Below are 14127 nucleotides of genomic sequence, written 5' to 3' on the forward strand. Positions count from 1 at the left end.
GAGCCCAGAGCAGCCCGGCAGAAGAGGCCGCGGCGGTGGGCAGCGGCACGGCCGCACGCTTGGGCAGCGGGGAGGGAGGGAGGGAGGGAGGGAGGCACAGATGGAGTCGAGGCAGGGAGGTGCCGGCAGCTTTGGAGGCTCGCAGCAGAGCCATTTTTTTAATTAACTTAATAGCTGGTTGAACACGAGGCCAACCCCAAACACGCACGCAACCGCGCTGCATCTGCCAGATGGGAGCCTTTGGGGCTCCGCGGCACAGCTTCGTGGCGGGGGCTCTCGGGGGCTGCTCACCCCTCTTTGTGCAGCACAACCTCACGTCGGGGGCACGAGGGGCACCCACTGTGCTCGGATTTAGCCCTGCCAGCCTGCCACCGAACCGGCTGCCTGCCTGCAATCCCCCCAGTGCTGTGCCTGGCACCCACCGGGGGTCCCCTGCGCCCTGGGGTCCCCTGCGCCCTGGGGTGCGCTGCGCCCTGCAGCCCTGCCGAGGACACGGTGGCACAAAACCAAGGCTCCTCAGCCTGCAGAGCGATGCAACCTGCCCAACAGGACTTGGCAGCCCGGTGCTCTGATTATTAAACCTTTCAGCAGCACCTGAGAGTGCCAAGCGAGGAGGGGAAGCTTGCGACAAACGCGCGGTTTTCTGCAGCTTTGGGCAAATCCCTTCAACCTGCGCTTTGGCAACACGGGATGGGCTCCGTCCTCTTGTCGTGTTGGCTGGGAAGGTTTCCCTGCAGCCTGGGCTCGTGGGAGCTGCCAGATATTGCTGCAGCAGCAAGTATCGAAGTGCTCACCAGTAATGAACACCTCCAGCACCAACTGCTACCGGCCTGCACTTGAACGTGGTGCTTATCAACCCCTGCAGGAGCCAGCAGCAAAAACTGCTCTGCAGAGACAAGGTCAAGCCTCCAGATTAAAGCTATTACTCACATAAGACAGTAATTGCTCCTAATCTCCGAGCGAAGCAAGGAGAAAGAGATTAGCTTGCCGGGAGCAGGGATGAACCTGTTACGAGAGCAAGTGGCCTGGAAACCTGCACCCGGCGCTTACAGAAAATCAAGCAGAGGGCGAGCAAAACGTGGTCACCAAGAGGTGGCTGGCAAATGTGTGGGCTGCTGGGGCTGGGGAGCAGGAAAATCACATTTTGACTTCATCGTTGGGCTCCAGCCGTGACCATTCGGGGTCTGGGCGCACAGACTGGGAGGCACTGGGGAGAGGAAGGCACGCCACCACCGTCCTGCCAGGGCACTCGTGGTACCCCTATTGCTGCGGGCAAAGCCCCGCCAGCAGCTCGCAGGGAGCCCCTTCCCCTCACCTCTGAAGCACGTTAGCTCATTTATCTGCAGGCGAGCCCACGTCTCGCTGCCTTCAGCTGCAGGATATCAAAAGCAGCAGCTGGAGGAAGGCGCACGGCGCAGGAGGACTGGTCTGACGCCGTGTTCGGGGAGCTGCCTGGCCTGGCACGCTCCCTTCGGAGCAGGGTTTGTGGATTTAGGATTTATTGAAAGCTCGCCCAGACAGCACGTCTTCCCCGCTCAGCCCAAATAGCAGCGTGCTGCGGTCCCAGCGCTGTTGTTCTTTCCCAGCAAAGCATTTAAGATAGTCACAGCTACAAAGGTCGCTAAGTATACACACACCCTGCCTCCTCCCCGGCGCGCACACTTTGGGATCCTGAGCGGAGACACAGTCATCCCGAGGAGAGTCAGCAACGTCTCGGCCGGGGAAGACCTGTAATTTATTTTGTCTTCCCTAAAATGGCCTCTCTGATGGGTGCTTCGCCCGAGTCTGGAAACTGGTGGCCCTAAAAACAGCTACAAAACCTCAGGCTGGCTGAAAAGCAAACAGATATTCAAAGCAGCAGCAGCTCCTCCTGCACGCAGATGGCAGAGGACCTGCTGCTGCAGACGGAGCAGGGACTGAAAGTCAAAGAAAACATCTTGGGACCGGGAGATGCTAAATTAAAAACTGGCAGGTGGATTTCACACCTAGGGATTTTACAGCGTTTCGTTCTTCCTGTGCCTCTCATCGCCGTGCACGGGGGTTTCTTTTGCACTTCTCACTGCCAAGGGAGCTTCCACCGACAGCTTTTGCCTCCTGCTCCTGCCTCCCTCGGGCTGCTCCCGGTTTCTCTGCACATCCCAAGCCCCTCGGGGTGTCCCCCTGAGCTGGGGGTGCAGGGTTGTGGCTAAGGAGTGACAGCGCCTGGGCCCTGCTGCCCACAGGCTGATATTTGTCCTCAGCAAAGCTGCTCCCAGAGCTCACAATCGCCCAGGAGGTTCCCAGAATAGGGAGGGAACTGCCAAAGGACCCAGTGCTGCCCCTCGGGGGACAGCGTGGCTGTGAGACCCCAGTTCACTCTCCAGGACAGCTGTGGTGCTGAATTAACTTTCCCTAGTTCCACCCCAAACGTGCCTGAAAGCAGAAGTGAGCGCGTGCCTCCGTCACTCTGCGTCTGAAAGGAAAGGGAAAAACAGCAGCAGCTGGGAAGGAAGTGCACAGGCAGAGACTTTCCGAGAGAAGATGCAAAGGGCAGCGGAGATATCGAGCAAAAAGATGGGGAAATGAGGTTGTAACACACAGAAGCACACACCCAGCCCAGGGGTTTGGCTTTGCTGGCTCTGGCCCCTGCAGCTTTGGTGCCTTCACCTCCAGGAGCCCGCAGCCCCCGGACGGTGCGGTCACCTCTGATGCCCCAGGCTCCAGGAGAAGCTCCCTGTGCCGTGATCTCACCTCTTGGGTACAAACAGTGCTGCAGGATGGGCTTTTGTCAGGACGAGCTGCAACACCAGGGCTGGAGACACCGTGCAGCACGCACAGGGAAATCCCAAAGCCCTCGCACGGATCCCTCCCGCCCCGTGCCAGCCCGTGCGCTGCGCTCACCTTGATCCTCTCGATGCCGGCCTCGATGCGGAGCTGCTCCACCAGCTTGCGGGCCTGGGCTATGTTGTTAGTTGTTGACATTGTCTGCCATCGGCTCTAGGCCCCAGCACGCGAGAACACTGCAAAACAAGGAGGGGACAGCGGGGTTGGCACCGCGCCGCCACAGCCGCGGCACCACGTGCCCGTCCTCGCCCCGACGGCCACGTGCAGGAGGCTCCCGCAGGCTCTCAGCTGGTGGCAGCAACCAAAAGCTTCCTGATTTTGCTGCAAGTTCTCCTTTCCTCTTAACAGCACTCTTAGTGCTCTTTCTTTGGGCTTTTTCTTTTTTTTTTTTTTTGGATTAAAAAAAGAAACTTGCCGACGAGAGGGGAAAAACACAGCGTTTTCTGCAGAAAGTCCTGCCAAAACGCGTTCAGGAAAGGGGCTGGAAACACCAACAGAGATTTTCCAGCTGGGGTAACCTGCCACGTGATGACTGCAGCGAGCCAGGCAGGGAGCAGGACGGGGACAGCGCTCGCCCTGGGTGCTCACCCTCACTTTTCATTTCCCCGCTGCCTCGCTCAGCCCTGCCCCGGCCCTTGCTTCTGCCAGGATTTCCTCCGCACCGTGAGACTCAGAGAGTCAACTAGAAATGTTTGATACCGTCTGACTCAGACCTGTGCTATCAACCTGGAAGTTTGCAAATAGTTCCTGAAAATAACGGAGTAATAAAGGCTTTGAGTAAGAAAGGTGGGGCCGGGTCCCTGCCGCCACCAGGCAGGGAGCCCCGGCAGGGAGATGCCAGGCGGTCACAGAGCCTTCCCAGGAAAGGACAAGAAGCACCAGGGGAAGTTTGTCTGCAGGACCGGAGTGACCTGGCACTGACTAATCCATCACGGTGGCTGTAGGCGTGGGACAGAGGCGGGGGCTGCAGCACCGAGCCAGGATCCTTCTCCCGTGCCGCTGTCTGCACGGGGCGGCTGCAGAGGTGGCCTCAGAGGTCCCTGCCCGACAGCCCCGGGGCAAAAAATACCTGGGGAGCAGGAGAGGCTGCAGCAGCCTCACCTCTGCCCACCAGAGGTTGGGAATCTCTGCCCCTCGAGGCCTGGGAGGTGTTACTCAGGGTGGCACGGGCTGCTGCAACGAGGTTTGGTGCTGCGCAAACTGGAAGGAAGAAGCAGGAGGGGTCCTGGGCAAGGAGCCTCCTCCCCTGCTCCCATTTCCTAATGCTGCAAGAAAAAGATTCTTTTCCAGGAGAAAGCAGCACCTCCAGGTTGGGATGCTTCACCTGGCAGACAGCTGGCTCCTGCAGCAGCGAGTGCTGCAGCCCCTGAGCTCCTCTGCCATGTCCAGCGACCCCGGCACAGACCTGGCCATCGGCTGTGCCAGTGCTGCCTCAATTCTCCTCTCATTTCTCCCTGGAAAAAGCAGGCAGGTTTGGCTCGTTGGGCAGCTGGCTTGCGAGCAGCTACTCGTGGTTATCCCCTGTTCATTTGCATGCCCTAATAAATCCCCGCTGCGTGCCGAGCAGTTATCTCAGGGCACTGCAAACAGCGCAGGCAGCGGCAGGAAGGGGACGGAGCCGCCTCCACGTCACGCCGCTCCTACAACCACGCCGTGGACTCGACGGACCTCGTCCCGGCAAAGTCCGCTGCTCATTGATAAAACAGCTCCTCACCTGGGTACGGAGCCAGCAGGCAGCTGGAGGAAAGAAAAAAAAAAAAAAACACAACAAAAAACACAAGCACCGGGCTGTAATTTGTGTTTGCACCAGCGCAGCATCACCTGCTTGTACTTTTCCAGCTTCCTGTTTATGGAACAAGGACGATGAATCAGCCCAAGGCAGGCTCCTTAAAGGAACTTGTGGGCCCGCGGCAGCGCCGTGCCGGGGAGAGAGGCACAGCCCGGTGCCGGCCCCACAGAGCCCCACGGACACGGGGACACGCTGCTGCGTGGTGGTGGCGTTGAACTGTGGTGGGGTTAGTCCTTGAAAAGCAAGACGTGTAAGTCAGAGGACGCTTTGCTCGGTGGGCACGGCACCCAGAAGGTGCAGGCACCTCCCTGCCCTTGCTCCTGTGCCGACGGGAGCCCTGTGCTGCAGTTTGGCACCCGGCGAGACCCCACTGCTGGGAACAGCAACGCGCCTTGCCTCGTCCCAGTGCACGGAGCAGCGTCAGTGGCACGGAGCTGGAGGTTTTATGGCAACAAACCCCAAAGCTGCAACTTCTTCTGCTCCCTTCTTGGCCACCGCTGCTGTGTGGGACACCGGGAGGACCCAGGAGCTCTCCATGACGAGAGCTGGTGCTGCAGCCCGGACCACGGCACGTGCTGGGGGACCCGGTGCAACCACGGCGGTGCTGCGGGACGGCTCCGCCTGGCAGGACTTCACAACCGGCTCCTGCACCCCGGTGAATAATTAACTAAGCGCGTCATTAACGACTGGAAGCCCTCAGCACAGAAAGAAGATCCAGCGGGTCGCTGCGTGGCACGCAAAGGGCGTCCTCGGGAAGGTTTTTTTTTAAAGCCAAAGCAAACTTTGAAGATGTCACTCGGCAGCCGGCTGCGTAAGGAACCGGCGAGGTGAAGGTGTCTGGAAAGCAGCCAGGCAGAAATGTGCTGGAGAAAGGTGCACGCGGTGCAAATCAGGGTGACACAAGGGGCACAGCCAGGGTGTCCCCCTTCCGAGCTTTGTGTTTTCACTCGCTCTGCACTTGGAGATGCACAGGGAGGTGCCAGCTGTGCCGGGCCTGCAGGGGAAGCAGGGGACGGTCGGGACAGCCAGGTCTCGTGCGCATCCTCCTGTCCCCATCACATCACCAACACACACACACGCCCCCGGCTTCCTTCCTGCAAGAGGGGCGAACGTTTCGGTGTTTCTGCACCTCCCTGGGGCAGGCTGCTCCCCTCCTGGGGCTTGTTTTGGACATCCCTCCATTGGATTAGCACAGCGTTAACTCAGGAGTTGTTCGGGCTGAGTGAGCAATTCCAGTGGGGCTGAAGTCATCGCGGTGCCTGCGAGGTGCCGGCTGCCTTCCCCCTTCCCTGCTCCTCTGGCCGGGCTCACCGGAGGGCTGAACCCGGGCTGTGGAGGCACTCAGGGAGCTGCAGCGAGGCTCTGCACCTCCACGGCTGTAGGGCAGTGCACGAAAACCACCGCTGCGGTGAGTTAAAGAGCTACAGGGGAAGGTGAAAACCAGGAGAACGCGCGAGCGTTGCGGCGCTGCTATCCAGAGGTGTTTCAAGGTCTCGGCTGACAAGAGGCAGTGATGAAAGGTTTCGAGGTCTTGCAGCACGCAGGCAGGGAGCCAGCCGGGAGCACGGCGAGGGACAGAGCAACCCCGAGAATGAAGCAACCGAGTCCCGAGCTAGGATTTGGCTGCGGCGCAGCCACCCCATGAGCTTCTGCCTATTTTTGGGAAGAGCAGGGGAGGACAGAATCCCACCAGTGAGGTCGGGACAAATTCTGGGAAGAGGGGGATTTGCTGTTTCAAACCGGTGTGCGTGTTATGAACCGAAAGCACGCGGGGATGCTCCCAACGGCGTCCTGCACCAGTTCAGACTCTGCCTCGAGGAAAATCACATCGTGCCCCACGAGATCGGTTTTGTTAATAAACAGAAGAATCGGAAGGATCCCAGTAAAGGATCCCAGCAGCATGAGTGGCACAAGCAGAGGCCTTACATTCGCATTCCTCACGTTTCCAGCAAAAAGGGTTTGTGCTGTTCACAAGCAGGGTGCTCCTGGCACTGCGGGTACCCCGCTGCTTCCACCGTGACGAGCGCTCGGAGGGCATTCACGGGGCTGCCCTGCGCCTGCCCCCCCGGTACCATCTCGGTGCAGCCCCCTGACGTCAACGCGGGCGGGCACGGGAGGCGTTTTTGCATCAGCTGGCTCTCCGTGTACCAGGTAGATGGCGAAGGCAGCGCGATTTTGGCTGCTGCAGCGCAACCAGCGCGGCCCCTGAGTCAGCCGCGTGCAGCAGCCGCCCGTGGAGGAGCCGTGACTCAGCAGCGGCTCCCGGCACAGCGGCCGCCTCCAGCTCAGCCTCCCGGCCGGGTTCCACAAAAGGTTTTTGCCCTCTCACTCCTCTCCTCCACCTCCCGACGTGGGAAGGCTCAGCCCGGACCTCGCTCCGTCCTGGCGAGGGCACCGCGGGGACCGCCGGCCTTGCGCCACCCACCCGGTGCCACCGTGCCCCGAAATATCACGCCGGGGCTTGGAGGGGGACACAACGAGGGCGAAACTGCTGCCCACGGAGGTGTCAGCAAAAAGCCAGGCTTGCTGTAACGTGCCCCCGAGCTGTGAGACGTGCCGGGCAGCCCCACGAGGCTGGCAGCCGGCGCTGCCCATCGCTCACGCCGCTCCAACAAAGCCTTTTCTCTCCTAAGCCAGCGCTGCCACCTGCACGCTCCCACCCGCCGCCTCTCCAGCCTGCTGGCAGGAAGCGTGACGCTAGGCAAGAAATATGCACTGATCCCTCTCCTTGCAGAATTCTTCCCATGCTTCTCATAGCTGGGAGCAGCCACTCCTAACAGGCTAAATAAACAAGCCAACATCTGAGCAACTGCTGGTTGTGCTGCTCCTGTCTCTTCCCCCCCCCTCCCCAAAAGATAAAAACAGCCATGAGGTCGCTGGCGATGGAAATCCCTGATGAAAAGCATCTGAAGAATGATGCACCTCCTGGTGCCCAGCAGCTCCAGCAGCTCCTGTGGCCGTACCCGGGCATCCTCCGGGCATCCTCCGGGCATCCTCCGGGCATCCTCCGGGTGTCCTCCACACCAGGAGCCGGGGGGACAAGCTACCGGGGTGGGCTGCGAGCCCGTGCTGATGGAGGGAGCTGGAGAGATGCTCAGGGGAAGAGAAAATGCTCCTGGAGTGTTTTTTGACCAAAGTTTCCACGGAAATGCCCACGAGCTCCAGCAGTGTTTTCCTGCAGCATTTTGCATGCTCTGCAAAGGGTCCCCGTGTCGCTGAGCGGTGGCACCAACCCTGCAGCCCCAAAAAGGTGCATGAAGCCATCCGTGACACTGCAGTGCTGATTTTATAGTGCCTGGTGGCCTGAGGGCAGCCCAGCGTGCACAGAGAGCACAGGGCAGCAGCAGGGGAGAGGCTTCAGGGCACAACTTGGGGCATTTAATGCACGGTGCTGGAGGGTGCGACGCGAGGAGATTCCCTCGGTGGGACTCAACATCCAGGATCTGTCTGAAAAACAAGCTGGAAGGGATGCACCGAGTACTCAAGCAGCTAACGAGCGGGTCTGCACCCCCAAATCAATGAGTTTCACCCCAAATCACTCGGCTTTAGCGGGAAAAAGGCAGCAGTGCCACGCTTCCATGCAGCTCCTGCAGGACCCGGTCCCCGAGCACACCCACGGGTGGGCACACAAGGGCCCGTGGCAGCTCGGAAGCTGCCCGAAAGCCCCCCAGGGCTGCTCCCAAACCCCCCCAGCAGCACTGGGGCCAGGGGAGCCCAGTGCTGGTAACCCAGCACAAACCCGCCCGGCGGTTCCTGCTTCTGGAGATGACCTCATGCTTTTTTGGAACAGAAAAAGGCTGTTAGGGCGATGGCATTTACTCCTTGTCTGGGCAGAACAAAGCCGGCTCCATTTTTCTTTTACACTTCCTGCATCAGTAGCTTAACAGCTGAATGAGCTATTGAATTTTTTCCTGAGTGCAGCAATTTTTCCTCTTTTTTTTTTTTTTATTCCTTCTTTAAGACCTCCAGATTTCTATGGCGCGGGACAATACTCGGGGAGAGCGTGGCGAGGAGCAGTCCCGGAGGACAGGGAAACGCTGCCTTCAAGGCGCAAGGGGGGGGGAAGCTCTGCTCAGGACAGGTTCATCCCACGTTTACACAGCCTGGCTCCGTTCCACCGCCTCGTTCTGCGGCACCGGGAGCGCAAAGAGCACGGGCAGCACAGGGCAGGGGAGCCGAAGCAATAAACACGTACCAGGAGTGCCCAGAAGCTCCTCCAGTTACAAACTGTCCCTCCGGACGTTGTCCCTGCCCAGGTAAATCACGGCTCCAGCAGGCTGGAACCTGGCCACGTCTTGTAGGGCACAAAGTCCCCGCTGCAGCCTCCAAGGTGCCAGCCCGGCTCAGCTCTGCCTCTAGAAATCCCATTAATTGCTGAAGTGTGTTGAAATGAAACTAGGGCAGCTGAGAGACCAAGGATTTGGGAAGGAGAAGCATCCCTGGAGATGCGCAGCTCAATTTCTCAGTTTCCTTCCCGTGAAAGGAAAGGGCTGCCTGGCCGAGAGCGCAAATCCCCCGGGATGCACCTGCCGGGAGAGCTCAGCCCGAGCCCCCCCGGTGGTCTGGATGCGGCCCCCACCTCCTCTCCACCCCATCTGCAGCAGCTCCGGCGCCGGCTGGGTGGTTCCTCGGGCAGGGCAATTACACACAATCAGCGCCTCTGTGCGGCACCGGGCACCGTGAGTCACCGCAGAGCTCCACGCTTATTTTTAGACTGTGCCTTTTTTTAAAAAAAAACAAAAACAAAAACAAAACATAACAGCAGAGTGCAAAGGTATTCCCATCGGTTGTCACCCCCAGTCGGCACCCAGCGCCTGCCACCCAGCTAGGGCAGATTTCGGGCAGGGTTTTTGGGCTGCAGGTTCCCAAGCTCTGTGCTCATGGGGTAGGAGGCTCTGCTGGGCTCCTGCACTCATCCACGGATGGTGTGGATGGCCAAAAACAAAATAAACGCTCTGGTTTATCATTTAAAGCAGAAACCAAAGTGGGGCTTTGCTCGAGGTGCCCAGGGGCTGTGATGGGTTGAGTGCAGTAAATCCGAATTTGTGCTGCCAGGTCTGCTCCGTCCTCATCCTGCCTGCATTTCTGGTCAGTTCACTCAGCACACGAAGTGCACGGAGGGGAAAACCCCAACTGGCTCTGCACACAAAGCACTGCGAGCTCGTGGCTGCCACGGGAGCTCTGCTGCAAGAAGCGGCCGCAGGGTGCGTGGCCACGGGACCTGCAGGAGTGCTCAGCAAGGAGCAGAAAAGCAGCCCCAGCCCTTACACCGCTGCCACGTGCGTGTCAGCAGTGCCGGGGCTGCTGCAGGGCTTTTGGGGTTTTGCACCCCAAAAACCTCCCATCCCTGCCCCACACCGCGCTCTCGCTTTGAGTCTGCTCCCTTCACCTGCAGCTTCCCCTCCTGCCCGAGATGAGTAAAGCTGCAGGATGCCTGCAGACACCACCACGGGCCCTTGGCAGCCCCAAGGTGCCCAGCCCATCTCCTCGGCAGCATTTCTGCCTCCTCCTCAGGTGGACGGGCCCAAAACTTCCTCCGTGCTCTTCGAAACCAGCCCCAAACTTCCCCCGCTTCGAGCGCTTTCGGTTCTGCAGCTCCACCGCGCCGCTCATCAAACACACGCTCACGTCTTCAATTCTGGCCCGAAGGAGGCCCTGATTTACTGATTTCAGCTGGCAGACCGAGGACTAAATCTGTACATCCTGGCTAGACCACCGCGGGGTTTGTCCTGGCCTGGGAGCTCCTGATAGCAGCCCCGCATTGAAGCGAGGCCAACGGAGACTAAGCAGGAAGCCGGGCTGCACGGTGGCACCGCTGCAAGAAGTTACAGAAGGAGATAAAAGGAAGGGAAGTTTAGGCTGAGTGTCACAAAGCTTCCTGAGAGCTTCCCAGAGCCGCACGGATCCGAGCTGGGAACGGCCGCGGGCAGCAGCGCTCAGGGCGTTGGGAGCAGCAGGGGAAGCTCGGTGCAAGCTCCCTCCTTTACCAGGGTACGCAGGGCACCCCGGGGGGCTCACACAAACCCATCAGCCTCGTGTACAAAAGGCAATTTTGCTGCGGGATCGGGTGATTTGAGAGCATTATCTGCACCAACGCCGAGTGAGCAGCCTCCGGCTGAGCCTGCGGTCGCGGCTGCTGCGACTCCCCCGGGGGCTGAGTGGGTGGCAGGTCGTGAAATGACTCCTGAGCTTTCTACACCCCAAAAAGGAGAACCCTGCGCCTCACAGGGCTGCTGAGCCTTCCCCCAAACCCGAACAGCATCAAGAGGGGATGGAGAAACCCCAGCACGGCCGGGGGAGCGCGGGCACCGCGTGCGCTCCTCTCCTCGCCTGGTCCCTGCCCTGCCCCAGCCTCCTGCTTCCCACCTGGGGGGCCCAAAACCACACTGGAAATGGGATGGGGAGATGCCGGGCTCTTTAATAAGGGCAAAGAAAAGAAAACACGGGTGAGGGCACGGGGCTGAGTCAGCTGGCAGAGTTTGCGGTGTTTTGGTAGAGAAAGCAGCGGAGAATTTCCCAATCAGCAGCGCGTGGCTGTTAAAGGTCCCCGCCGCACACACACTCAGAGGCTCCGGTGGCTGTAATGTGCAGATAAAATTCCCAGACCTATAAAAGCTCCCTTATCACTGCAAGTCTCCTTCCCGAGCCTCCGGGAGAGGCAGCAGCACCTCGAGCACTCCCCCTGCCCCCGGGGAGCCTTGGGGTGAAGCCCCCCCCGTGCTTCTCCTTATCTCCAGCTTATTTTGCCTCTCCCCAAAAATAGGATCCCGTGGCAGCCGCACGGAGCTGAAGCAAGATTACAAGAAAGCCCTAAAATAAGAATTCAGGGCAAACGCTGAGGAATACCCTTCCCTGGAGCGCTGTGCTTATTTTAGCCTCTGCTGGCGAGAGGCGAGCGTGTTTGCTGGGACTTGACACAGCTCTGCACGCCGCGACGGAGGGGGCGAGGAGCCTGGTTTCAAGCAACTTAAAGTTTTCATTGTGGAAAGAGTGTTTGGTGGGAATTACATCAGAACCACAGGCTACAATATGCTCATTGTATGGCCGGGCTCGGGCTTGCTCAATGCTGCTTGAGAAGATAGGGAGCTGGTAAATAATCGGGGTAAGGGAGCCGTTAGGAGCCTTCCCAGCACAATGTGCCCCTGAGCTACCTTTTTTTTTTTTTTTTTTTTTTAATGCTATGGAAAGAGAAGCAGGGCTTGTTCCCTGCACCGCCGGCAGCTCTGACACACAGGGCATTCAAACAGCGTGTCGAGGCAGCCAAAAATAGGCTGCCAGCCCCGGGGAGAGCAAACCTGGGCTCATTGTCGAGCTGCCTCGCGTGGGGACGGGGGCATTTCCCCCGGCTCCCCCGGCACGGCGCCGCCGTCAGCGGGGAGGAGGAAGGCACAGGGCAGACGTCTGGTCCCACACACACGTCTGAATAAGCCAGGGGAGCAGCTCTGGCTCTAATTTAACCTTTGATGAGTTCTGCAGACCGTCCGCGGGCAGCGCGGTTCGGAGTCACCGCGGGGACTGCTCCTCCGCAGGCTGGGCTGAGGTCACTCGGTGCTCTCCAGGACGATTTATCCTGCGTGGAGACGCGGGGGCCAGCTGCTCCGGCGTCACCCTCGCTCGTCTGGCCTTCGGAGCAGGACTCGAGGCCGATTTCCTCCCTTGCAGACTTGTTCCTGCGCTGAGGCCGAGCAGTCCGAGCAGCCCGCGGTGACGTCTCCCCCTTCAGCTCGCTTTCTGCAGCCTCAGAGATCAAAGCCAGGAGCAGGACGCGTGCTGCACGTGGCTCTGGGGATTCATCCCCTGGGACATCAGCAGCAGAGAGACTGGAACGAGAGACAGCACCCGCAGGAGATGTGGTACCCACCAGGGGTTTGCCTGCGTGGGGCTCAGCTTCGTGCCCGGCTCTGCACAAAGGGTGAATTTGCAGCCATCAAGCTCGGGAAAAACAACTCCCCTGAGCTCAGGACAAAAATATTTGCTTAAAAAATGATCTGCCTTCTGTTCAGGCGCAGGGAGATAAGCGGTGCTCTTCGTACGAATGTTCTCTAGGCAAGGCTCGCCCTACTGGGAAGCTGCATCCAGCTGATGCTGAGCAAACAAGAAAAGTGCTGACGAGCTCGCTGATGAGCCTTGGTGTAGTAAAGACAAAAAAAAAAACTCCTAGAAAATGGGAGCCAAGAGCATTTTAGCCTCTTTTGTGCAATTTAAGAGGGCTGATAGAGAGCTGGCTACAGCACATCTAAGACGGCTTCCAAAGAAAGCCCATAAATCACGAGGTATTTTCAGCTGTCAGAACATTGCTCTACACTTCGTCCGTCCAGAAAGCGTTTCTGAAGCCACATTACCAAAAGCAGGGCGGCCTCAGTGCTCTGCTCCTGCTGACCACCATCAGGGGTGACGAAGAGGTTGGCCCCAAGGGCCAGAGGATTGCACAGCCTCTGCTGCACAAAGCCTTGCTTTTTTTTTTTGCTTTGCTTTTTTTTTGCTTTGCTTTTTTGCTTTGCTTTTTTTTTGCTTTGCTTTTTTTTGCTTTTTTTTTTTTTTTGCTTTGCTTTTTTGCTTTGCTTTTTTTTTTTGCTTTGCTTTTTTGTTTTCAGCCTGCCCCGTTTCAAAACCCGGTGCTATCTTCACCTCCTGGCTAGGAAAAAAAGCTCGTCTGAAGTGAAGATGGGAACGGCCTAAATGATAACACCGGGAACTGGGGAGCGAGGAGGGGAGTCAGCCACCAGCTGGTTAAAACAAAGCTGCACGCTTCGTGCTCCATTCCTGGCTGCTCCACCAGCCAGGTATCTCCCAGCAGGCAGATAACAACCCCCGAGGGGTCTTTCAAGAACATTTCTTTGCAGGGTTTTAGCACATTTCAGCTAGCAGAGCTTGGAACACGTCTGGCCGGGCCTTGCTTCAGCCCGGTCAGAGCACAGCAGAGCTGGTTTGCCAGGTTCCCAGATGAAATCTCCAGCGTGAGCTGCTCACGAAAATATTTCCCTTTGCTTTGCAATGCAATTATTGCCAGGGAACAGCCGCAAGAAAAAAACAGCACCTCTCTGCTCCCTGCATCTGCTCTGGTCACATCTGGGTCACGCCTGCTCGCTCGACGGCCGGGCGAAGAAGTTTTTTGTGCTGTGAGCTTTGCAAAGGCGCTGTGCTTCCACTGCGAGGCTGCGGGCGAGGTTACTCATTGCAAGTTCTCCTGGGGTGATGGTGTGAGCAGCAGAACGAGCACCGAGCAGCTCTGAGATGCTGAATTCAGGTCGTAGCGGTTGCAGCTTGACTCAGCGAGGAAATCTGATGCGCCCGCCCCACCTGAAACTCGAGGACGGAGCTGGGCGCGCGCGGCTCCTCTCCGCGGAGTCACCGAAAGCTGCAGAGCTGCCTGCGAACGGGGCTGGAGTGGAGCAACAACACCGACTTCAAGGGACGGAGCCTACGAGCCTCTAGACACAATGGTGCCATCAATGAATCAAGGCGACCGTGCCCTGAAAAACAGCGCCTAGACAGGGAGTTGCTAAAGAAACGTC

General features: G+C 58.7%; 1 protein-coding gene across 19 annotated transcripts in view; it reads right to left on the bottom strand.

The window, feature by feature from the left end:
• GNG7 (G protein subunit gamma 7) overlaps positions 1-14127 on the bottom strand; it is a 63213-nt gene that overhangs the window by 4549 nt on the left and 44537 nt on the right. For 14 of the 19 annotated variants that reach the window (XR_011090094.1, XR_011090095.1, XR_011090092.1 and 11 more), the window contains one exon: positions 2881-2999. Coding sequence is in view for 14 of the 19 variants with exons in the window: in XM_068661947.1 (XP_068518048.1) it covers positions 2881-2961 (81 nt within the window). In the remaining 5 variants the exon portion in view is untranslated. Of the gene's footprint in view, positions 1-2880; positions 3000-3411; positions 3435-4644; positions 4670-9191; positions 9215-11907; positions 11932-12070; positions 12096-14127 lie in introns of those variants that run through there. The other 5 variants (XM_068661954.1, XM_068661950.1, XM_068661958.1 and 2 more) reach the window with 5 other exon arrangements.

Source organism: Anas acuta, chromosome 26, assembly GCF_963932015.1.
Source record: "Anas acuta chromosome 26, bAnaAcu1.1, whole genome shotgun sequence".
NCBI classification, from domain to species: Eukaryota; Metazoa; Chordata; class Aves; order Anseriformes; family Anatidae; genus Anas; species Anas acuta.